General features: G+C 45.1%; 2 protein-coding genes across 3 annotated transcripts in view; one reads left to right on the top strand and one right to left on the bottom strand.

Annotated features, from left to right (window-relative positions):
- Positions 1-20,328, bottom strand: part of LOC142663078 (uncharacterized) — a 49,680-nt gene extending 29,352 nt beyond the window's left edge. The window contains 8 exon segments of the mRNA XM_075841378.1: positions 5,909-5,915; positions 6,505-7,495; positions 9,646-9,754; positions 11,136-11,245; positions 11,349-11,532; positions 11,616-11,801; positions 12,956-13,109; positions 19,797-20,328. Of these exon segments, the coding sequence (XP_075697493.1) occupies positions 5,909-5,915; positions 6,505-7,495; positions 9,646-9,754; positions 11,136-11,245; positions 11,349-11,532; positions 11,616-11,801; positions 12,956-13,063 (1,695 nt within the window). The 5' untranslated portion in view covers positions 13,064-13,109; positions 19,797-20,328.
- Positions 20,329-20,448: 120 nt separating this feature from the next.
- Positions 20,449-25,178, top strand: part of LOC142663427 (uncharacterized) — a 30,463-nt gene continuing 25,733 nt past the window's right edge. For both annotated transcript variants that reach the window (XM_075842063.1, XM_075842062.1), the window contains exon 1: positions 20,449-20,503. The gene's annotated coding sequence lies outside the window, so the exon portion shown is untranslated. The remainder of the gene's footprint in view (positions 20,504-25,178) is intronic.

The raw sequence follows: 25,178 nt of genomic DNA, 5'->3' as shown, positions 1-25,178 counted from the left end.
GTCTATGGGGCTCCCGTAATTACGGGTGGCTACGTGTGTGCAATCACGGGAGCGTTGCTAGGCGATGTCAGGGGATAGTCACTGTCCAGGGTGCTGAAAGAGTTAACTGATCGGCAGCAACTCTTTCAGCACCCGGGACAGTGACTACCGCTGGAGTTAATAGTATTAAAAGTTAACTTACCCAGAACTCCCTGCTTCTTCCTCCTGTCCGGCCTCCCGCGATGACGTTTCATCCCATGTGACCGCTGCAGCCAATCACAGGCTGCAGCGGTCACATGGACTGCCGCGTCATCCAGGGAGGTCGGACTGGATGTCAAAAGAGGGATGCATCACCAAGACAACGGCCGGGGGTACGTATGAACTTCTTTTACTATCAATCGCTGCGGAAACTCTGCCCGAAGGCGCTGCCCCTTCTATCAGTGCTGATAGAGAGAAGGGGCTGCCGATTAGTGCAGAGAAAACGGGTCCGAAAATACGGGTGGAATACTGGTGACAACGGACCTGTATTTACGGGCACGGGTCTGTGAATACTGGTGGAATACGGGTTGAATACGTGTGACAAAGGACCCGTATTTACAGAAGGAAAAAAAATTCGTTCATGTGCATGAGGCCTTACTCCCTGATGGTCCCCGCCGGTTTTTGTTGCCTTGACCTGCAGCGATGACGTGCTGTGCATACACTGGCTTCAGCGGTCGCATGCAGCATCATCACATGCATGGAGCAGCGGGAGATTGAACTGGTATTTATTTATTTTTATCCACTTATCCTCTTAGCACATTATTTTACATTCTTGACAACCCCTTTTAGAGCAAATATAAAAATTAATTGCGATCACAAACACCAAATTTTTCAGCATTTTTAAATGGCATAAATTTCAAACGCCTTCAAAAAGGTATGTATTTTATTTTTACGGGCGTTTTTGGTGGAGCTTTTTACGATGTAACATTTTGAAATTGCTTTTATTCTCGCATTTTTGAAGGGCTATAGAGAAGCCTATGGGAAAAACGCCATAACCAGAGGAAAAAAAAAACAATAAAAAAAACAATAAAAACCAAAACACTTTGTATTTAATGTTTTCTATATTTCACTAGACTTTGAACATTTACTTACCTTTTAAACATCTGACATGTCATAGTGACAGGTCAGAAGTTTTGATTGGTGGGGGTCCGAGCACTGAGACCCCCACCAATTGCTAAAACGAAGCAGGCAAAGGCGTTTATGTGAGCGCTGAGCCACTTCGTTTCTGTTCAGCTTTTACGGACACACTGCTTCATCGGCTTTCCGGAAAAAGCCGTACAGAAACTAAGCGGGTCAGGGCTCACACGAGCACCAATCCACAACTGTGGCTGCATCCGTGCAACGGATGTTTGGAACGGGATGCAGTAGTTGGAGTCGGAAGCAGATGGCTCCGACCACTGCATAGCGGCCGTACGGCAGAACTGCAGCTCTGCTCCTAATTGGCTGTTATTCTTTGACTGGAGCCATCTGCTTCCGTCAACATTGTCCGGAAGCAACCCTAGTGGCGGATCGGTGCGGGGTCCAGGTGTCGGACACGCGTCAATCATATCCAGTGGATAGGTCATCAGTTGTCAGAAAGTGGAAACCGCCTTTAAGATCAGGGCATTTTTAGGGTCTATCCCATTGACCAGACTAAAACAAGAACCGGTAGATAAGTTAGAAGCCCCAATTACAGTACAGTTATTGGAGATAACTGTCAGAAACGTCCTCAGGAATAAATCCCCTGGGTTGGATGGTCTTCCCTTCGAGGTTTATGCACAATATATTGAGGTGTTGGGAGCCAGACTGATTGAGTTATGGAATAATCTTAAAGAGGGGGGAGAACTGTTAATCTCAATGAGGGAAGCATTGATCACGCTTATCCTAAAACCAGGGGGGAAAAAAACAATTAAAATGGAATCATAGACCCATTTAATTGATTAATACAGATGTTAAGATTCTGGCCAAGATTTTGGCAAATAGACTGGCGAACGTTAGTTCGTATTTAATTCACGATGATCAATGCGGTTTTATGCCAAATAAATTCATACGTAACAACATAAGAAGACTGTGTATGTTGAACCTCCAGGTGGAACCATCTAACCCGGGGGAAAAGGACGTATCGGTCATTTGATATGGTCGAATAGAGTTTCCTGTGGGCAGTCCTGGAGGGGAATGGGCTTTGGCCCTAAATTTATATCATGGATAAAACTTTTATATGGCAATTTGAGAGCTTGAGTGACAATCAATGGTTTAGTCTCAGGGGACTTTAAAATAGAACACGGTACTAGACAAGGATGCCTTTTCTTTGATAATGGAGCCATTGGCAAAAAGTATTCGGGAGTATAAGAATATAGTTGGTTTTCAATATGGTTGAAAAAATATCCCTCTATGTGGACGATATTCTAATCTATATGGGTTCCCTTCCCTCCATAAATAAGGCCATTGAAAAATTAGTATTACGGACTATTTTCTGGCCTCAGAATTAATTGGGATAAATCGGCATGACTGATGATCAACCAAATAAACTATTTCCCTTTTGGTCAGATTCCGGTGTTTGAAGAGGATCAACATATAAAATATTTGGGGATATATTTGACTAAAAACTTGAAGGACTTTGTTAAATTGAATGTAGAGCCATTGGTGGCCAAGGTTCAAGAAAGAATTAAGGTCTGGAAAAGTATGGTTTTTTTTTTTCAATTCCTGGAAGAGTGGCATTAATTGAAATGATTCTTCTTCCCCATATATTGTAGGAAATTTTCCAGCATTGATCCCAGAGAAGATTTTTAAAGAACTCGAAGGCTTAGAGAGTTGGTTTGGAGGGGGAGGCAACCAAGAATGAAGCTTGAACATCTGCAATACCCTGTTAAAACCGGTGGCCTGGCTGTGCCATACCCCCGAGGATATTATATAGCTTCCCAAATGAAAAAAAATTGGCTAATTGGGATAGAGATTTGAGAAATAGTGAAAGGTTACATGGTGGGGGGTGTGGTGGGGCTGAGATTTAACATTTTTCAGCAGCTTGAAATGAGTTTTCCGAGAGATCCCCTCAAGATACGCCCGACTTTATTTACGATGGATAAGTTATAGAGGGATATAAAAGATAAATGGAAGATAGAGGGGAGTTTGGTTTTAGTCCTATATGGGGAAATATTTATTTCCCGGAACTGAATAAGATCTCAAATCAGAAATATTGGGAGAGGTTATCTATATTGAACAAATATTAGAGAAAAGAGTCCTATTGGATTTTGAAACCCTGGATAAAAAGTTGAACCAGTTAGTGACTGCCCCATAGTGTTTTTACGGCGGCCACTAACTGGCTTTTTTCTGATGCAAAAGTCTTTTCACGGCGCTGCATCAGAATAAATAAACAGAGCAGGGAGCCGTTAAATCTCCCTGCTCTCAGCTGCCAGAGGTAGCTGAGGGCTGGGGGCATCACCGCTCTAACGGGTGAGATCGATCTCACCTTTTTAACCCCTCAGATGCGGCGCTCAATAATGAGCGCCGCATCTGAGTTGTTTTGGAGGGAGAGAGCTCCCTCTCTCACGCTACTGACAAATTGCGTAAGATCGCCGGGTGCCGGTGCAAAAGTATTGCGGTGTATAATAAATGCGATCGGAGGATCGCATAGTGAAGTCCCCTAGTGGGAAATAATAATTGAAAAACCCACTTTTTCCCCTTACAAATGGCTTTATTATTCAAAAACTAAATAAAGTAAAAAAGTTACACATATTTGGCATTGCCGCGTCCGTAACGACCCCGACTATAAAGTTATTACATCATTTAACCCGCACGGTGAACGTCGTAAAAAATTAAATAAAAAGCATTGCAAAATTGCGGTTTTCTTTCAATCCTGCCTTTAAAAAAATTTTGATAAGTGATCAAAAAGTCGCATCTACTCCAAAATGGTACCAATAAAAATAAAGTCGTCCCCGCAAAAAAAAAAAAGAAAGCCCTCATAAATGGCGTAAATTTAGGATGCAAAAAAGTGTGGCAGAATTGCTTTTTTTTTTTTCCATTCCCTCCCCCCCCCCCCCAAAAAAAGTTCAGCAATAAATTCCATGTACCCCAAAATGGTACTATTAAAAATTACAACTTGTCCCGCAAAAAAACAAGACCTTATACAGCTATGTCGACGCAAAAATAAAAGTTATAGCTCTTTGAATGAGATGATGGAAAAACGTAAAAAATTGCTTGGTCATTAACCCCTTCCCGACATCCACCATGTATATATACGGCGCACGCCGGGCGGGGGAATATGGAGCGGGCTCACGGGCTAAGACCGCTCCATAGAGCGAGTGTGTCGGCTGTGTGTTACAGCCGACACTTCCGTATAAATGAGCGGGACCCCGTTCGAGTGCAATCCCGCTTGTTTAACCTGTTAAGTGCCGCGTTCAATAGCGATTGCGGCATTTAAATGACTAAACAGGGGGGCAACCCCCTGTAACATCCCAACGGCCCCCTGCGGAGAGATAGGGGGCAGCCTGGGTGCCTGACGTAGTCCCCCAGGTCTGCCATCTTTGTACTCTTATGAAGCCCGGAAGGATTCATAGGAGGAGACTGTCAGAATCGTGATATACTGCAATACATTAGTATTGCAGTATATCGTGCAAGCGATCTAACGATCGCTGGTTAAAGTCCCCCAGGAGGACAAGTGAAAAACAGTAAAATAAAAAGTTTAACAAAAAAAAAAAAAAACCCTTTTCCCATTTTCCCTCAAGCACAATGTAAAAAAAAAATAAGTAAAAAGTTAACATAACTGGTATCGACACGTCGGTTAAAGTCGGAACTATTACAATATATCATTATTTAGTCCGCACGGTGAACGCCGTAAAAAAAGAAAAAATTAAAAACATCAGAATTGCTGTTTTTTGGTCCCTTCTTCCACAAAAAATGAAATAAAATTGATCAAAAAAAGTCTCATGTACCCCAAAATGGTACCAATATAAACTGTAGCTCGCCCCGCAAAAAAATAAGCCCTCACACGGCTAAATCGACAGAAAAATAAAAACGTTCTGGCTCTCAGAATGTGGCGACAAAACTCAAATTTTATTAACAATCATTTTTTTCCTTGTAAAAGTAGTAAAACAAAGAAAACTATATAAATTTGGTATCGCGGTAATCGTATTGACCCGCAGAATACAAGACACACACACACGGCTCCCCCTGATTGTGTCCTATGCCCTGTGCTGCCATATTCCATCTGTGTATGTGTCGTTGTGAGACATATACAAAGATGAAATAAAAGATGGCAGCCCCCAGTACAGTAAGAAAGTGTCAATAAAAATAACTGTGAAAAATTAAATAAAGTCAATATAATATTTTATTAAATAAAAACAAATTTAAAAAAAAATAATCATGACCCTGTCCCACTGACACAGGAGTTGTTAAAGGTTTCATATAGCCCTGCTCACAGGATGCCCACATTTTTCATAATACATCATTTACATTTTTCCCCGGCTAAGAAAGCCAAGTTCTATAAACTTCAGGAATCGAGATGACCAAAATGTAACAATTTGGAGCAAGATAATCTGCACTTAGTTTTTTCTATGATACATGTAATGAAATATCTGGGATTTTTCAAATACCTTTAGATCTGTGGTTATGCTTGTTGGGAATATTAGCGCCAAAGGAGGGGTATAAGGGGAAAGACATTGCGGTGGGAAATTTTTTATACTATGCAAGGAAATGTATCCTACATAATTGGAAAAAAATCTCCATCAATAATAAATTAGGTCAAATACGCGAATAGAATTAGGATTTTGGAAGAAAAAGAAAAAAACCTTGATTTTTGTTTCTCATGAATCGTCCCCATGGATTGAGAGCCAGTTTGGAGTACCCAAAAAGATAAGTACTTTCGTATATTAAACCTTAAAATTAATACGTTTGTTCCTTGCTGCTCTAAACCTACCCACCACCTCGAAGAGGAAAAGCATAACCTGTTGAATGCCATTTAGATTGAGTGTGCGCCTGTGTGGACGTGAGCGTTACCAGGAGGCGGCTCTTGTCGGCTTAATACGGCAAGTGGTGGCAGCGTTTTGTGTGGATGTGTGAACTGGTTTTGGGGTGCGCTTTAACTCATCGTTAGTCTGTTGCAATAGGCGTGTGTAATAGTGAGAGTAGGCAAGCGGAGCTCCCCTTTACAGTAGCATCCAAGTCACGTGGGCCGGGAGTGGTGTTCGTGACACACAATGTTTAACTAAAAAGAATGGTTAAAGGGGGGTATTTGGAGGGTTGGTAAGGGGATGTATCCATTGTATGTGAAACTTTGTGGTTTATCTTTGGGGGTTTGTCCCTAATATGTGATGTTATATGAAAAATAAAAGAAATATAAAATAAGACAAGCATATGCCAATGGTGTGTGCCGGTCTATATGGTGGAGCTTGTAGATTGTTAAAACTCATGAGACCATAATGACAGGGCTGGATAGTCAGCATGTAAAGGAAACTGTCAATTATGTATTCGAAGACTGGAAAGGGAGTTTCAAAAAATTTTCACAAAAATGACCAAAACAGCATTTTTAAGACCGATGCATTTTAATTGAGAGAAGTCTCCTCCATGTGAATTCTTTGATGGTCAATAAAATGTGATATATTGGAGAAGCATTGTCCACATAACAAACACGAAAATAGTTTCTCGTTCATGTGGGTCCTCTGGTGTGAAACAAGACTCGATTTCTGGGTAAAACATTTCCCACATTCCAAACATGAAAAGGGTTTCTCCCCTGTGTGAGTTCTAAAATGACTAATCAGATATGATTTCTGGGTAAAACATCTTCCACATTCCAAACAGGAAAATGGTTTCTCCCCTGTGTGAGTTCTTTGATGATTAAGAAGATCTGATTTCTTAGTAAAAGTTTTCCCACATTCCAGGCATGAATACGGCCTCTCCCCTGTGTGAACTCTCTGATGTCTAATAAGGTCTGACTTTCTTATAAAACATTTCCCACATTCAGAACACGAAAACGGTTTCTCCCCGGTGTGAATTCTCAGATGCTGAACAAGATTTAATTTTTGGACAAAACTTTTCCCACATTCCAAACAGGAATATGGCTTCTCTCCTGTGTGAATTTTCCGATGTTCAAGAAGAGCTGCTTTCTGGGTAAAACTTCTCCCACATTCTGTACACGAATATGGCTTCTCCCCTGTGTGAATTCTCTGATGCTGAACAAGAGTTGATTTCTGGATGAAACTTTTCCCACATTCAGAACATGAATATGGCTTCTCCCCTGTGTGAACTCTTTGATGTCTCACAAGATCGGAATTTTTGAAAAAACCTTTTCCACAATACTCACATGAAAACGGCCTCTCATGGAGTCTCTTGTGCATGGAAAAACTCAAGTCGGTTTCCTTAAAAATCCATGATAGATCAGGAGAAGGTTCCTCATAGTAACAAGGATCAGAGGGCAGCTCTTTCCGATGAAGGACTGAGGGTAAATTTTCGATAACTGCGTGTTCTCCAGATGTAGTTTGGAGAAGATGTGGAGATAAAAAGTCTCCTGTTAATACATTTTTTTATCCACAATAAAAGTAGAGATATACCACATTATTATACATCAAGGTAAGTAGTTCACATTGCCATAAAACACAATAAAAACATCAAATAAAGCAGTGCATCTTTATTGCTATATCTTCCTTACAAAGCGCCAACATATTAAATGTTGATCAACTTCTGCAGAGGAAACAAAAAATATAATTATGTATTAAATGGTAAAACTACTACTGAAAAAGACTTGGGGATATTGGTGGACAGTCCATTTACCTTTAGCAACCAGTGCCAGGCAGCTGCTGCCAAGGCAAATGAAATCATGTGATGCATCAAAAAAGGTATAGATGCTCATGACAAGAACATAGTTCTGCCTTTTATACAAATCACCAGTTAGACCGCACATGGAATATTGTGTACAATTTTGAGCTCCAGTGTAGAAGAAGGACATTTCCTAGAACAAAAAAATATTAGCTCCTATGTGTAGAAAATTTTCCCTTCCCTTTCCTTGGTTGAACTTGATGCACATGTGTCTTTTTTCAACCATACTAACTATGTAACTAGAACGGGTGCAAAGAAGGGTGACCAACGTAACTAAGGGAATGGGTGGATTGTAGTACCAAGAAAGGAGATCAAACTTGGGGTTATTTAGTTTAGAAAAAAAGACTGCTTAGGTGCGATCTGATTACAATGTACAAATATATAATTGGACAGTACAGAGATCTTTCTAATGATCTGTTTACACCTAGGCCTGTAACAAGGACAAGGTGGCATCCTCTATGTCTAGAGGAAAAAAGGTTTTACCATCATCACAGACAGGATTCTTTACTGTAACAGCTGTGAGACTATGGAACTCTCTGCCACAGGATATAGCGGTGGTTGAATCTATGAACAAGTTTAGGAAGGGCCTCGACGCCTTTCTTGAAAAATATAATATTATATGGATATGAGTACTAGATTCTGGAGATGGGATGTTGATCCAGGGATTTTATCTGATTGCCAGATTTGGAGTCGGGGAGGATTTTTTCTCCTAACAAAGCAATTGGCATCAACCTCATGGGGGTTTTGCCTTCCTCTGGATTAACCTGGTAGGTTTATAGGATGGACCTGTGTCTTTTTTCAACCTGCTCAACTATGTAAGCATACTCTGCAGCACTTTACAATTAATGACCGTGGCTATGCGCTATCCATTCATTTCCATCGGCCATCAGATAAACACATACTCACCTCATCGCTCGGCTTCTCCTCCACATTTCAGTGTGGCTCATACAAGGTGGCGACGCCAAGCGTCGTTAGCGCCTTTTATGCAACGCAGCACTCAAGGTCATCAGTGATGCATACAAAGTTCGGACGATGCCCGGCATCAGTACGTTGTATGAGCCACGTCATACTGAAGGAACCCGTAAGGGATTAAAGGAGCTGTGAAGTGCGCATACATTTTTTTTAATGGAGTTGTCTGCTGGGGTGGTGGCAAGGTATGGGGCTTCTACTTGCTACAACCCCCAGAGTGAAATCTAAGCCAGCTGGGAGCTGGCGTAGATTTCCACTAGAATTTACGCCAGTTTTCTGGCGTAAATTATAATAAATGGGTTGGGCCATTGTGGCCCAACCCTTTTGTGATCAGTCATCAGTATATGATCGGTGCGGGTCCGACAGCTGTACCCCGTATTGACCAGCTGCAGAAATGCAGGATGGGGTTAAAGCCACATTCAGAGGCGGCAGCAGTTTAAGCAATTTACAGTATAGTACAGGTGGAGATTTTTTTTAGCGCAATCCACATGTAGTGGGAAAAAAAAAAACTGGAAATCAGAGCACGTTGCGGAAATGTTCAAATATTCAGTCTTGAATTCCAGAAAGATGTTAGTTTAGGTGAATAATAAAAAAATAGATAAAAAAACAAAACCAGAATCCATGGAATTTAACCATCTTTCACAGAATCCTTCATGATCTGGGAAGAAAATGAATGGCGTTCGCCTTGCTTCTCTTGACAAATCTGGTTTTACATTTCTGTCCCAATGACATACTTTCTGGTAACATACACAACGACATATGTGGAGAAGAGCAGGAGCACAATAAGGAATGGTGTTGTTAGTTGATAATGATCGTTGTTGTGACTAAAAAAGGAAAATATGAAACTCTTTGAGTTTGGTGGTTTTTACTTACCTGGGCTGATATCACTAGGAATCTCCTCCTCCTTACATGGCTGGTCACCCGTCACATAAATCTCTTCTATTTCTATATCCTCAAGCTTAATATCAGTAAAGTCCTCACCCTTAAATAGAATGTAAAAAAAGAAAAAAAAAAACAACTTACAATTCAGGAAACAATTTGGGAAGTTTGGCAAAAAAAAAACATTCCCTCCGCAGCCATTTTCTGCACAGTCAGTTTTTGGCCAGAGATAAATGAAACCTTTTCACTGCCAAGTATGTATGTAATACATCGTGACTTTAAAGGATAACTAAACTTTTATAAAACATTTGACATGTCAGAAGTGTTGATCGGTGGGGGTCGACTAAATTGAAGTGGAAGAAGCGCTCGGATGAGTTCTGTGCCGCTTAGTTTGATAGGCTTTCCTCGGAGCGTTGTATGGGTTAAATAGAAAGTCTATGAGACTGTACAGTTTCCGAGGAAAGCCAATCAGAAACAAAGCAGTCCATCGCTTACCAAAGTGCTTCTGCCGCTTCGTTAGAGCCATCAGTGGGCATTTTAGTGCTCATACACCCACCAATCAAAACTTCTGACACGTTACAAGGTTTTTAAATTTTAGTTAATCTTTAAACTCTTGCCACAACTAGAACATAAGGGCTAAATCTCGGGACGGTATTCTATATAAGAGTTCAGAATCTGAGCTTTCAGGTGATACCAGGCACAAGTTTCTAGGTGCACTATATGGGGAGCAGAACTCTTTTGAAGTCAGGGAGCAGGATGAAAAGTTTTATTTCCTGGTTCAGTGTCCGATAAAAAGAGGGGTGGGAGGGGGCAGATGCAAGTGACAACCGGAAGAAAGATCGCAGCTTGCTAAGGTCCTTTTACTCCTGCCAATATAATCTGAAAACGAGCGCCGAACAAGATTGAACACTTTTACACCGGCCAATTTCGGCCGTAACAACGAGGGCCGATCAACGAGATCGCTCGTTGAGCGGCGCTCGTTTGCTCCTTTAACTAGGAGCTTTTTATGAGGACGAGTGAGTTTTTTTTTTGTTTACAATTTTTAAGGTATTTTAAAATAGACTGGTATAAGGAGATCATTTTTTTTATTTTAGAATTTAGGTTTAGGCTAGGGCTACACAACGATTGGGTGACACGCGGCCAAAGATCGCTGTGTAATCACAGTGCCAGGCTGCATAGAAGTAATGAAGGTGAATGTGGGTACGTTGCGACCACAGGCTGCACTGACCGCTACACAACAGTTGCGAAATATCATTCAAGTTTGGATGTCTTTCAACTGTAGCGTTGCCGTAACCTGCGGGTTGCAACTCTGCCACATTTGCTTTTATTACTGCGATGCAGCCAAAGTTGCCATGTAGCCCTAGCCTTATTTGTGTCAAAAGTGTGAAAACGGTCGTGGCAACGAAAGGGTTTTTGAACTGGGACCGAACAAACAAGAAGTTCACACATCTCCTGTACAAATCATAAAGAGGAGTTGCAGAAACCTCGGCTGCATCGCCCGGACTCCATAAAACATTCTGATTTTCCTCTGGACAATCCTGGGAATAAAGAGGACTAGGACATCTCTCTGTGGTATTTCTCTTACTGGATTCATCTGTAGGAAACACACAAGTCACTGAATACATTGTTTATATGTGATGATCAGATAATGGGTGTATCTTATAGAGCCTCGATTTTACAATAAGATCTCCTCTTACCCGGTGGTGCGAGGGGCCGGTGGTCCTCCATCATGACGTCCTTGTACAGATCCCTCTTACCTGGTGGTGCGAGGGGCCGGTGATCCTCCATCATGACGTCCTTGAATAGATCCTTGTGTCCTTCTATATACTCCCACTCCTCCATGGTGAAATACACAGCAACATCCCGATACCTTACAGGAACCTGACACACAATGAGACAGTCATCATCCCGACACCTCCCTGGTTGTTCCTCTATAATGTCCAGGTCTTCTCAGTCCGACTCACCTCTCCCGTCAGCAGCGCTATGATCTCGTTGGTAAGGTCTAGGATCTTCTGCTCATTGTTCCTCTCATGAAGCAGGGAGTAAGGTGGAGGCATGGTGATGGGGTTCTGGGTCTCTCCCCAACCTCCTGACATACAGAACTTGCTGCTGGGTTTCTCACCAGATATCTTCTTTACTACTGTGTAATCCTGTGATTAGTGAAAGACACTGATATAACTATATGGAAGACCAGACGAGTGAAGGATTCTGGTCATGACCCTGTTTGATTCATAGGGATGAATTGTCATCTGACTTGAGTCCCAGCACCAAGACCCCCACCGATTGCTAAAACGAAGCGGCAGAAACGCTCAGGTGAGAGCTGTGCCGCTTAGTTTCTGATTGGCTTTCCTCGGAGCGTTGTGCATGCTCAATAGAAAGTCTGTGAGTCCGTACACGGCTCCGAGGAAAGCTGTACAGAAAAGAAGCAGCACAGCGCTCACCCGAGTGCTTCTGCCGCTTTCTTTTAACTTCGTGGGGGTCTCAGTGCTCTGACCCCCACCAATCTTCTGACATGTCACTATATTTTCAAAGTTTTTTTTTACAGGCTAATTGCAGAGCACATACACATACTGCAGTAAAAGCCCCCATGTTAGCAGCCATTCAACTGTTGTAAAACCAAAATTCCCAGCCTGCTCCATTATCTCTCTTTTCCTCCATGTGAAAATCGCCAAGGGTCATGCAGTAACGAAAGTCAAAGCAGCTCCCAGGAGAAGCCCTCCACACACAAACAGGCCCCTAGCCGCCGCGTACAGACTCCACGTTGGTAAAAAACAAATCTGCCTACTCATCAGCCAGCAGAAAAGTTTCAGAGTTACCTTCACATCACGCTCAGCTGAAATCTGTATTGGGGGATCAATATCCAGTGATCGGTGCCAAAAAACAACCCCGAGCATGATAGGAAGCGAGAAAAACGTGATCAGCTGCTGCCGATGGTGGGACACCACGACCACACAGCCCAGGCAGCTCCACCTCTCGACCCCTCGGAGTGGACGAAAGGTTCCGGGAACGGTAGGACAGCGTGTTGGAGGAAGTGTCTTGTCATAGAGCTGCTAAGGGCCCACGCGGGTGTCGAGACAGCTGGGCTGCAGCAATAGGCGTCACCAGCTCCGAAACAGATTGGCTTACTGGGCTAGCGATGTCCGTTGTTGCAGCCCAGTGGTCCTGGAGCGGTTACTAGCTCCGGTATGAAAGTGAAACTGAAAGTAAAGCAAGTGAAGTCTCATGCATAGAAGTGTTATTGCGACCTCTGCTCCCATCTCTAGTGTTATCCCTGTTTTATTGATTCCGAAAACCAGAATCTCACCTCTCCAGTCACCAGGTAGACAATCTCCAGGGTAAGATTTAACATCCTGTTTGCCATCTTCTTACTTTCCTTCTCTTTCCTCCGCGGGTCGGTCAGATAAAGCACCATTGTCTTGTGACGTTCAGCACAACGGCAAGGAAACGGTACTGGAATTCTGGGTGGAAATAGGAGAGAATGAAAAATATCACACTTAAAAGATAAATTAAAGAGTAAAAAAGGACACTGTGAAACGGTCCAAAAATTATTTGTGGGGTGGAACGTGAAAAAAAAAAAAAAAAAAGCAATACCTCCATTGATTTTTGGGTTTATTTTTTTTTAGAATGTTTACCGTGCTACAAAAACGACATTTTAACTTTATTCAATATGATTACGAAGATACCAAATATATATAGGTTTGTTTTTTGTTTAAGGGTATGTTCACACGATGAGAGGCATTTACGTGTGAAAAGACAGACTGTTTGCAGCTGCCTCGTTTCACACGTAAATGCTCCTCCTCGTAATTTACGAGGCGTCTGAGACGCTCTGAGACGCTCGTAAATCTTGAGCTGTGCTTCATTGAGTTCAATGAAGAACAGCTCAAATTACGTGGCAAAGAAGTGCCCTGCACTTCTTTGCCGAGGCAGTCCATTTACGCGTCGTCGTTTGACAGCTGTCAAATGACGACACGTAAATGACAGGTTGTCTGCACAGTACGTCGGCAAACCCATTCAAATGAATGGGCAGATGTTTGCCGACGTATTGCAGCCCTATTTTCAGACGTAAAACGAGGCATAATACGCCTCGTTTACGTCTGAAAATAGGTCGTGTGAACCCAGCCTTACTATTTGTACAAGGAAAAAAAAAAAATTGTCAAAAAATATATATATATTTGGTGTTGCCATATTCGGAGAGCCATAACTTTTTATTTTTCCATGGAATGAGCGGTACGAGGGCTTGTTTTATACGGGACGAGCTGTGGTTTCTACTGCCCCCTCTGATGGCTTAGATGCTGCGGTCGCTATTTACCGTGGCATCTAAGAGGTTAAATGAGCAGAATCCCGCTCGTTACATTGAAGTGTCGGCTGAATTATCTTAACGACACCCACGTAGTATGGAGTGGGATCGGCCAGTGAGCCCGCCCTATTCGCCCCCTTCCTGGCTACGGCTTAAGTATACGTTAAATACCAAGAAAGGGTTAAACCCTAAGGTCATGTTTACACGTTCAGGATGATCGTGATAAAGGTGCGGAATCTGCATCTAAATGCGGACTTAAACCGCTAACATTTCGGCTGTAATGCGTGTGAATATCCGCGTGGAATAACGAATGAAGGTTTTAATAAAATCTGCAGCACGGTCAGTATCGCCACAGATTCCGCACAGAAAATTCTGCAGATTAAACCTATTGAATTACAATTTTTAAAAAAATAAAAATAAATACACTGGATTTACTAAAGGCAAATCCGTGCCTTGTGGATATCCCCTGAGGGCTCTTACACACGCCCGAGTCCCGTCCGTGGAAAGACAGGACATGCTCTATCTTTTCACAGACCTGATTCACTCACTGAAGTAAATTGGTCCGTGAAAACCGCCGGAGTGGCACTCGATCGTGTAAAAGAGGGCTAATATTAGGGCTGGGCAATTAATAGACGACATCTTACGAATTTAGGTTTTATCAATTAATTTCCCCCGGTTTAAACTGTATCTTCAATACGCAGATACAGTTGAATCCGCTGGTAGAGTAAGGTCCCTCCTCTACCAATCACTATGTATCGCCGGACATGAGGCAGTGACGTCATCGCGCCTGTCTGCACCGACCAGAGGACTCTCCTCCACTCGTCATTGGAACGGGGTTAGGTGAGTATGTATATTATTATTTTTATCAGCCACTATTGGGGGCAGCTGTGGAGGCATTACACAGCGTGGTGGCAGCTATGGGGGACTTTATACTGTGTGGGGTACAGTTATGGGGGACATTATACGGTGTAGGGGCAGCTATGGGGGCATTATACTCTGCAGGAGCAGCTGTGGAGGCAGTTATAGGGGCATTATACTGTGTGGAGGGCAGTTATGGGGGCATTATACTGTGTGGGGGCAGTTATGGGGGCATTATACTGTGTGGGGGCAGTTATGGGGGCATTATACTGTGTGGGGGCAGTGTCAGGGGTCATTATACTGTGTGGAGGGCAGTTATGGAGGGCATTATACTGTGTGGAGGGCAGTTATGGGGGCATTATACTGTGTGGGGGCAGTTATGGGGGCATTATACTGTGTGGGGGCAGTTATGGGGGCATTATACTGTGTGGGGGCAGTTATGGGGGCATTATACTGTGTGGGGGCAGTTATGGGGGCATTATACTGTGTGGGGGCAGTTATGGGGGCATTATAATGTGTGGGGGCAGTTATGGGGGCATTATACTGTGTGGGGGCAGTTATGGGGGCATTATACTGTGTGGGGGCAGTTATGGGGGCATTATACTGTGTGGAGGCAGTTATGGGGGCATTATACTGTGTGGAGGCAGTTATGGGGGCATTATACTGTGTGGAGGCAGTTATGGGGGCATTATACTGTGTGGAGGCAGTTATGGGGGCATTATACTGTGTGGAGGCAGTTATGGGGGCATTATACTGTGTGGAGGGCAGTTATGGGGGCATTATACTGTGTGGAGGGCAGTTATGGGGGCATTATACTGTGTGGAGGCAGTTATGGGGGCATTATACTGTGTGGAGGCAGTTATGGGGGCATTATACTGTGTGGAGGCAGTTATGGGGGCATTATACTGTGTGGAGGCAGTTATGGGGGCATTATACTGTGTGGAGGCAGCTATGGGGGCATTATACTGTGTGGAGGCAGCTATGGAGGCATTATACTGTGTGGAGGCAGCTATGGGGGCATTATACTGTGTGGAGGCAGCTATGGGAGCATTATACTGTGTGGAGGGCAGTTATGGGGCATTATACTGTGTGGGGGCAGCTATGGGGGCATTATACTGTGTGGAGGCAGTTATGGGGGCATTATACTGTGTGGAGGGCAGTTATGGGGGCATTATACTGTGTGGAGGCAGTTATGGGGGCATTATACTGTGTGGAGGGCAGTTATGGGGACATTATACTGTGTGGAGGCAGTTATGGGGGCATTATACTGTGTGGAGGGCAGTTATGGGGTCATTATACTGTGTGGAGGCAGTTATGGGGGCATTATACTGTGTGGAGGGCAGTTATGGGGGCATTATACTGTGTGGAGGCAGTTATGGGGGCATTATACTGTGTGGAGGGCAGTTATGGGGACATTATACTGTGTGGAGGACAGTTATGGGGACATTATACTGTGTGGAGGCAGTTATGGGGGCATTATACTGTGTGGAGGGCAGTTATGGGGACATTATACTGTGTGGAGAGCAGTTATGGGGGCATTATACTGTGTGGAGGACAGTTATGGGAGCATTATACTGTGTGGAGGCAGCTATGGGGGCATTATACTGTGTGGAGGCAGCTATGGGGGCATTATACTGTGTGGAGGCAGCTATGGGGGCATTATACTGTGTGGAGGCAGCTATGGGGGCATTATACTGTATAGTGGCAGTAATGGGGTCATTATACTGTGTGGAGGCAGCTATGGGGGCATTATACTGTGTGGAGGCAGTTATGGGGGCATTATACTGTGTGGAGGCAGCTATGGGGGCATTATACTGTGTGGAGGCAGCTATGGGGGCATTATACTGTGTGGAGGCAGCTATGGGGGCATTATACTGTGTGGAGGGCAGTTATGGGGGCATTATACTGTGTGGAGGCAGCTATGGGGGCATTATACTGTGTGGAGGCAGCTATGGGGGCATTATACTGTATAGTGGCAGTAATGGGGTCATTATACTGTGTGGAGGCAGCTATGGGGGCATTATACTGTGTGGAGGCAGTTATGGGGACATTATACTGTGTGGGGGCAGTTATGGGGGCATTATACTGTGTGGAGGCAGCTATGGGGGCATTATACTGTGTGGAGGCAGCTATGGGGGCATTATACTGTGTGGAGGGCAGTTATGGGGGCATTATACTGTGTGGAGGCAGCTATGGGGGCATTATACTGTGTGGGGGCATTATACTGTGTGGAGGCAGCTATGGGGGCATTATACTGTGTGGAGGCAGCTATGGGGGCATTATACTGTGTGGAGGCAGCTATGGGGGCATTATACTGTGTGGGGGCAGTTATGGGGGCATTATACTGTGTGGGGGCAGTTATGGGGGCATTATACTGTGTGGGGGCAGTTATGGGGGCATTATACTGTGTGGGGGCAGTTATGGGGGCATTATAATGTGTGGGGGCAGTTATGGGGGCATTATACTGTGTGGGGGCAGTTATGGGGGCATTATACTGTGTGGGGGCAGTTATGGGGGCATTATACTGTGTGGAGGCAGTTATGGGGGCATTATACTGTGTGGAGGCAGTTATGGGGGCATTATACTGTGTGGAGGCAGTTATGGGGGCATTATACTGTGTGGAGGCAGTTATGGGGGCATTATACTGTGTGGAGGCAGTTATGGGGGCATTATACTGTGTGGAGGGCAGTTATGGGGGCATTATACTGTGTGGAGGGCAGTTATGGGGGCATTATACTGTGTGGAGGCAGTTATGGGGGCATTATACTGTGTGGAGGCAGTTATGGGGGCATTATACTGTGTGGAGGCAGTTATGGGGGCATTATACTGTGTGGAGGCAGTTATGGGGGCATTATACTGTGTGGAGGCAGCTATGGGGGCATTATACTGTGTGGAGGCAGCTATGGAGGCATTATACTGTGTGGAGGCAGCTATGGGGGCATTATACTGTGTGGAGGCAGCTATGGGAGCATTATACTGTGTGGAGGGCAGTTATGGGGCATTATACTGTGTGGGGGCAGCTATGGGGGCATTATACTGTGTGGAGGCAGTTATGGGGGCATTATACTGTGTGGAGGGCAGTTATGGGGGCATTATACTGTGTGGAGGCAGTTATGGGGGCATTATACTGTGTGGAGGGCAGTTATGGGGACATTATACTGTGTGGAGGCAGTTATGGGGGCATTATACTGTGTGGAGGGCAGTTATGGGGTCATTATACTGTGTGGAGGCAGTTATGGGGGCATTATACTGTGTGGAGGGCAGTTATGGGGGCATTATACTGTGTGGAGGCAGTTATGGGGGCATTATACTGTGTGGAGGGCAGTTATGGGGACATTATACTGTGTGGAGGACAGTTATGGGGACATTATACTGTGTGGAGGCAGTTATGGGGGCATTATACTGTGTGGAGGGCAGTTATGGGGACATTATACTGTGTGGAGAGCAGTTATGGGGGCATTATACTGTGTGGAGGACAGTTATGGGAGCATTATACTGTGTGGAGGCAGCTATGGGGGCATTATACTGTGTGGAGGCAGCTATGGGGGCATTATACTGTGTGGAGGCAGCTATGGGGGCATTATACTGTGTGGAGGCAGCTATGGGGGCATTATACTGTATAGTGGCAGTAATGGGGTCATTATACTGTGTGGAGGCAGCTATGGGGGCATTATACTGTGTGGAGGCAGTTATGGGGGCATTATACTGTGTGGAGGCAGCTATGGGGGCATTATACTGTGTGGAGGCAGCTATGGGGGCATTATACTGTGTGGAGGCAGCTATGGGGGCATTATACTGTGTGGAGGGCAGTTATGGGGGCATTATACTGTGTGGAGGCAGCTATGGGGGCATTATACTGTGTGGAGGCAGCTATGGGGGCATTATACTGTATAGTGGCAGTAATGGGGTCATTATACTGTGTGGAGGCAGCTATGGGGGCATTATACTGTGTGGAGGCAGTTATGGGGACATTATACTGTGTGGGGGCAGTTATGGGGGCATTATACTGTGTGGAGGCAGCTATGGGGGCATTATACTGTGTGGAGGCAGCTATGGGGGCATTATACTGTGTGGAGGGCAGTTATGGGGGCATTATACTGTGTGGAGGCAGCTATGGGGGCATTATACTGTGTGGGGGCATTATACTGTGTGGAGGCAGCTATGGGGGCATTATACTGTGTGGAGGCAGCTATGGGGGCATTATACTGTGTGGAGGCAGCTATGGGGGCATTATACTGTGTGGGGGCAGTGTCAGGGGGTATATTATGTACACAGTAGTATACAGCAGGCTCAGGGGATAAATATGAATTAATTTTAAAAAATTATGGATTTAGGAATGTGGCGAAATTAAAAAAAATTGTTTTTTAGGTATTGTGCAAACCTAATACATACGTGGCAATCGCACCAACCCATAGAATAAAAGGTAACATGTTAATTATTCCCCCCAGTTAATGAAAGTTAATAAAGCTATATGTACCCCAAAATGGTGCCATACAAAAATACAACTTGGGGCTCATGCACATGACTGTTTTCTTCAGTGTCCTATCCGTTTTTTTTGCGGATAGCACGCAACCATTTATTTCTTTGGGGCCATGCACAGAGTCCGTTGTTTTGTTTTTTGTGGATCCATGTGTCTGTATAGAACACATCCTTTTGTCCGTCTCACCCATTCCAGCATATGGGTCCGGAAAAACAAAACAAAAAACGGACAGCACACGGAAGCCACTAGGATCCATGTTTTGTGGTCCGCAAAATGGAAACAGTCGTGTGCATTTTGCCTGATCCCGCAATGAACAAGCCCTCAAACAGGTACAAAGATGGAGAAAAAAAACCTAAAAAAAGTTATGGCTCCCGGAACGCAACATACACGAAAAAAAAAAGGAAACATCTTGGAAGTGCGAGAGGAATTTCTGAAAGAATTCAATTTTTAGGGAAGGTCGTCCAAATCCGAGGGACTATGCAAGTACAAGCCAATTCGGACGCAACCCACCTTTTCAGCCTGAACCTCCACGTCCCCCGCAGTCCTCTCACAGCGCCAATTCACTTAGAATGATCGTTCTTATTGTGAACGTTACTGGGACACGCCGTTCCCCAGATACTTGACGGGCATCGCGGTCTGGCCATTTACCAGGGTTACCGCAACTGACAACCAGAAGAGAGGGACCAAAACAATGGGGTCTCCCAGAAACTCTGAATGAGTCGACATATCTGATAAAGGGGCACTGAGCGCCCGAAAAAGGAAATTCAAATAACCCAATAGACGAGCCCTTAAAGTTTTAACCTCCACCAGAACACTATAATGAAGCTACTACAGATAATAGTCAATTTAAAGGGGGCTTTCCAGTGGTAAACAAACTGCAGAAAAACCAGGACATAATTATACCCCTAACTGTAAATAAGTGACATAAAGCAGTAAAAATGACTACTATCGCGATAAAAATGGCTTCCAATATGAAAAGCTAGCTGGAAAGCCGCAGCGGGGAAGTCAGCTGGAGCGCAAAGACGGGTAGACGCCGCCAGGACGTCACGTGGGCGACGAAAACAGGAAGTAGATCGAGACGCACGACACGTACGTCAGGTGGAACGCAATGGTGGAACGCGCAACCAGGAAGTATTTGTATAGTGACGTACACTTCCGGTTGTCGAGCATGCTGGGAATAAGAGACGTGTTTGTGGATGTTTCTGAAGTCATATTAGGTAATGGTGTATATTATAAGCTGCTCTGTATGTTACAGCATGGGGGCGTGCCCTGAGGAGTTGTCATAGGGCTTTTCTTCATAATATATACGTGAAGGAGTATGGGAAATGGGTGCAATGCTCACATATATATATATATTTCAGTAAAGTAACTGCTTCTATTTTAGCTCAACCAATTTCCATTAACCCCTTCCCTCCGCAGCTATTTTTTGGCGTTTTATTTTAGCTTTGCCACCTTCCATAACTTTATTTTTCTGATGATCGTTTCGTTTTTTGGCGGGACGAGTTGTAGTTTTTCACGACACCATTTATTGTACCAAATAATGTACTGGGAAACGGCAAAAAATTAATTGTTGGGTGAAATAAGAAAAAAAAACAGCGATACCGCCGTTGATTTTTGGGTTTCGTTTTTACAGCATTCACCGTGCGGTAAAAACGGCACGTCAACTTTATTCTGCGGGTCAAGACGACTGCGACGATATCAAATTTATATAATTTTTTTTATGTTTTACTACATTTACAAGTATAAAAACTGTTACAAATAAAATGTTTTGCGTCGCCGTATTCGGAGAGCCAGAACTTTTTTTATTTTTCCGTCGATTGAGCGGTGCGAGGGATTTTTTGCGGGGTCGAGCTGTAGTTTCTATTGGTGCCATTTTGGGCCACATGAGACTTTTTATTCCAATTTGTGTGACCGAAAAACAGCAATTCTTTAGTTTTTTTTACGGCGTTCACCATGCGGACTAAAAAATATTGTAGCCGTTCTGACTTTTTCGGTTGCCGCAATACCAGTTATGTTCATTTTATTTATTTTACATTTTTTATTAGTCCCCCTAGGGGATTTGAACCAGCGAGATCGTTGGATGGCTTGCCCGACACACTGCAATACTAATGTATGTGGTGATTCCGACATGCTATTAAGCCCCGCCTCCTTAAGAGCGTTGTCCGGGCACAGGATATGACATCAGAATATGATCGGTGGGTGTCCCCAGGGCCGCCATCAGGGGGGTATTAGGGGTACTGGTGTGAGGGGCCCGGCCAAACCCAATTGAAAGTGGGGCCCGGCAACTGCCGCGACTTGCCTTTGGTAGAAAAAAACGGGCCCCTACAATGGGGCCCGTTTTTTTCACCACAGAATGGAGCTCCTGGAGCTGCTGCCGGTCTCTAAATAGGCAATTGGTCCAGTAGAATTTGGAATAATTTTTTTTTGTGAACCAGCTTAAAAAAATACAAAACTTTTGTGGTAGGGCCTGTTCACATCACCGTTCGCTTCCGCTCCGATGTTCCGTCTGAGGTTTCTGTCGGGTGAACCCCGCAACGGAAAGTGAAAGTGACAGCACAGCTTCCGTTTCAGTCACCATTGATCTCAATGGTGACGGAAACATTGCTAATGGTTTCCGTTCGTCACCATTCCGGCTGGTTTTCGGACGGAATCAATAGCGCAGTCGACTGCGCTAATGGTGACGGAAGCTGTGCTGTCACTTTCACTTTCCGTTGCGGGGTTCACCCGACAGAGACCTCAGACGGAAACCTGGAGCGGAGGCAAACGGTGATGTGAACAGGCCCTAACACAAAAGTTTTGTATTTTTTTAAGCTGGTTCACAAAAAAAAATAATTCCAAATTCTACTGGACCAACTGCCTATTTAGAGACCGGCAGCAGCTCCAGGAGCGACATCATAAGGAACACACTAGGCGGATATGCTGAGTAAAACTACACAGCTTATCCGCCCCGGTAGCCGCAGGGAATTCTGCCAGCAAAACCGCACCAAATAGTGGCGCAGGTTTGGTGAGGCATGTCCGCTGCGGGAATTATAAATTTAAAAAAGTACCTTTTTTTTTCTCATTTGTGATTTTTGCGGCAGAACCGCAGCATTTCCGCAACAGAGGAGCAGCGATCCCACAGAATACATTGACATGCTGCGGCTTAAAAAACCAAAAGCCACACGGCAGGTCAATTTATTTTGCAGCGTGTGAATGAGATTTGTTCAAACCTCACCCACTCTGCTACGACTGTGATACGGTGAGGATTTTCCACAATAAAATGTGTTGCATAAAATCCGCAGCATTCATGCCTAGTGTGTTCCTACCCTAAGGCCGGATTTAAACGAGCGTGTGCTTTTTGTGTGCGCAAAAAACGTGGCGTTTTGCGCATGCAAAAGCTCCATAACAGCTCGGTGTGGCAGCAGCGTATGATGCGCGGCTGCGTGATTTTCGCGCAGCCGCCATCATTATAAAACTCTGTTTGTAGCACGTGGTGCTTTTCTGTTTTCATTCATAGTTTATACTGCTGCGGAAGTGCTGGCCGTAATTTTCACCCACCCATTGACTTCAATGGGTGCGTGATGCGCGAACAATGCACAAATATCGGACATGTCGTGAGTTTTACGCAGCGGACACACGGACTCACGCTGCGTGAAAATCACTGACAGTCTGCACGGCCCCAGAGTAACACAGGTCCGTGCGAGGCGCTTGAAAATCATACACGTTGCACGGATGTATTACACGTTCGTCTGAATAAGCCCTAACAATAAGGCCCAGTTCACAGAGTTTTTGGGCCTTGATATTGACTCGGACGCTGCGTCAGAATCAGCACCAAACAACTTCCAAAACCGCCTCCCATTGATTTAATCTGAAATCAATGGGAGCCAGTCGCGGAAAAAAGAAAAAGCAGCACGTCCTTTCTTGCCGCGGTTCCGCCTCTGACCTCCCATCGAAATCAATTGGAGGCAGAAAATGCATTTTTCCCTGCGTTTTTTGTCTGCTGTCCTCAATCGCCGCGGGCAAAAAACGCTGGCAGGTCAAAATCTGCCTCAAAATTCGGTGCGCGGTTCCAGGCGGTCGCGGGTGCGCATGCGCGGGAGTTTGCGGGTGCGCGCGATCAGTCGCACGGGCGGCGGTGTTTGACGGCCCCCATGACGACCCCCATGCTACCCAGGGCCGCCATCAGGGGGGGTATTATGGGTACTGATGTGAGGCCCGACCAAACCTAATTGAAAGGGGGGCCCGCAGCTCACGACATTCTTTTGGTGAAAAAAACGGGCCCCATTGCAGGGGCCTGTTTTTTTTCTACCAAAGGCAAGTCGCGGCAGTTGCCGGGCCCCCCTTTCAATTAGGTTTGGCCGGGCCTCTCACATCAGTACCCCTAATACCCCCCCTGATGGCGGCCCTGGGTACCATGATATAGTGCTGGACGGAGTACCGTTAACAGGCGGTGCCACGGTAGGGGGGCCCAGAAAATTTAGCTGTAGGGGGCCCTGAAATTCCTGATGGCGGCCCTGGGTGTCCCACACCCGGACCCCTCAACGATCAGCCGTTTCAGCTGCCCTCGAGCACTGGCACATATGCAATAGTCGGTGCCGGAACATAAGGCTCCAGTCACAGTATAGTGGCTGTGCTGCAGTAACCCACCACGGCCACTATACTGTGACTGGGGACATCTGTTCCGGCACCGACCATCGCATAGATACCGGAACAGCGGATCGGTGCGATCATACTGATGACCTATCCGGTGATAGATATTCCCTGGTGTCCTGGAGGGTGACTGGAGTTCTTCTATTACTATATCATTTTTCTCTGAGCTAGTGGGCGGAGCTTAACTGCCATCATGTAAAGAACTTAATTATAACAGTGAGATAATTACACATTTAGTTGTTGATACTTTTAACCTATAGGAATATTTCAGTATTATTAGCCGATGTTCTGAAGCACGGCCCTCATGCTGGGGAAATTGTGCTTTTTAACATTTAGATCTTCTGTCCTTCCATTTTTTATTTTTTTATTGTTTTTACAGTTCAGGCAAAATTGTATTATATTGTGGCCACTTCTGTCAAGGTTTTCACAAACATTGGTATTATCACATTTATTAGAGCATTGGTCTCAAACACATGGGCTGTATGCGGTCATCTGCGGCTCGCCAACAGCGGGAGAGCAAAGTGGCCGAAGGAGGAGCGGCGCACACCACCCTGTAGATAGTACCACACCACGCCCCCCCCCCCCCATCCCTCCCTATAGATAACTTCATTGGGGCTCCCTCTAGGAGCACTCTGGTCGGGGATTCCGCTGATAGACGAAGCCTGTGATGTCAGTGACTCCTCCTGGAACGGAATGGTCGGCCAGCGCGATGACGCACTGGTCGGGGATTCAGCTGATAGACGAATCTTCTTAAGTCACTGTCCATATATGGACAGTGATGTCAGGGGCTCCTCCAGGAGAGAAATCCCCGGCCAAAGTCTTGGCAGCGCTTTGGCTGGGGATTCCACTCCTAGAGGGTGCCCCAATGGAGATGTGTGGCATTATCTACAGAGGACACTGTGGCAGTATCTACAGAGGACACTGTGGCATTATCTAGGGGTGTGTGGCAGTATCTACAGAGGGCACTGTGGCAGCATCTACAGCGGGCTCTGTGGCATTATCTACAAAGGGCACTGTGGCATTATCTACAGAGGGCACTGCGGCAGCATCTACAGAGGGCACTGCGGCAGCATCTACAGAGGGCACTGCGGCAGCATCTACAGAGGGCACTGTGGCAGTATATACAGAGGGCACTGTGGCGTATCTACAGAGGGCACTGTGGCAGTATCTAAAAAGGTGCTGCCCACCTTGACATTCTTGTGTCTGCCAAATGCTGCCAACTGAGCAACCAGACTGCATTTAGCGATACTTCGGGTCAGTTCA

This window comes from Rhinoderma darwinii, chromosome 11, assembly GCF_050947455.1.
Source record: "Rhinoderma darwinii isolate aRhiDar2 chromosome 11, aRhiDar2.hap1, whole genome shotgun sequence".
NCBI classification, from domain to species: domain Eukaryota; kingdom Metazoa; phylum Chordata; class Amphibia; order Anura; family Rhinodermatidae; genus Rhinoderma; species Rhinoderma darwinii.
The sequence above is the reverse complement of the archived record's forward strand: the minus strand, read 5'-3'. Positions and strand labels throughout refer to the sequence as shown.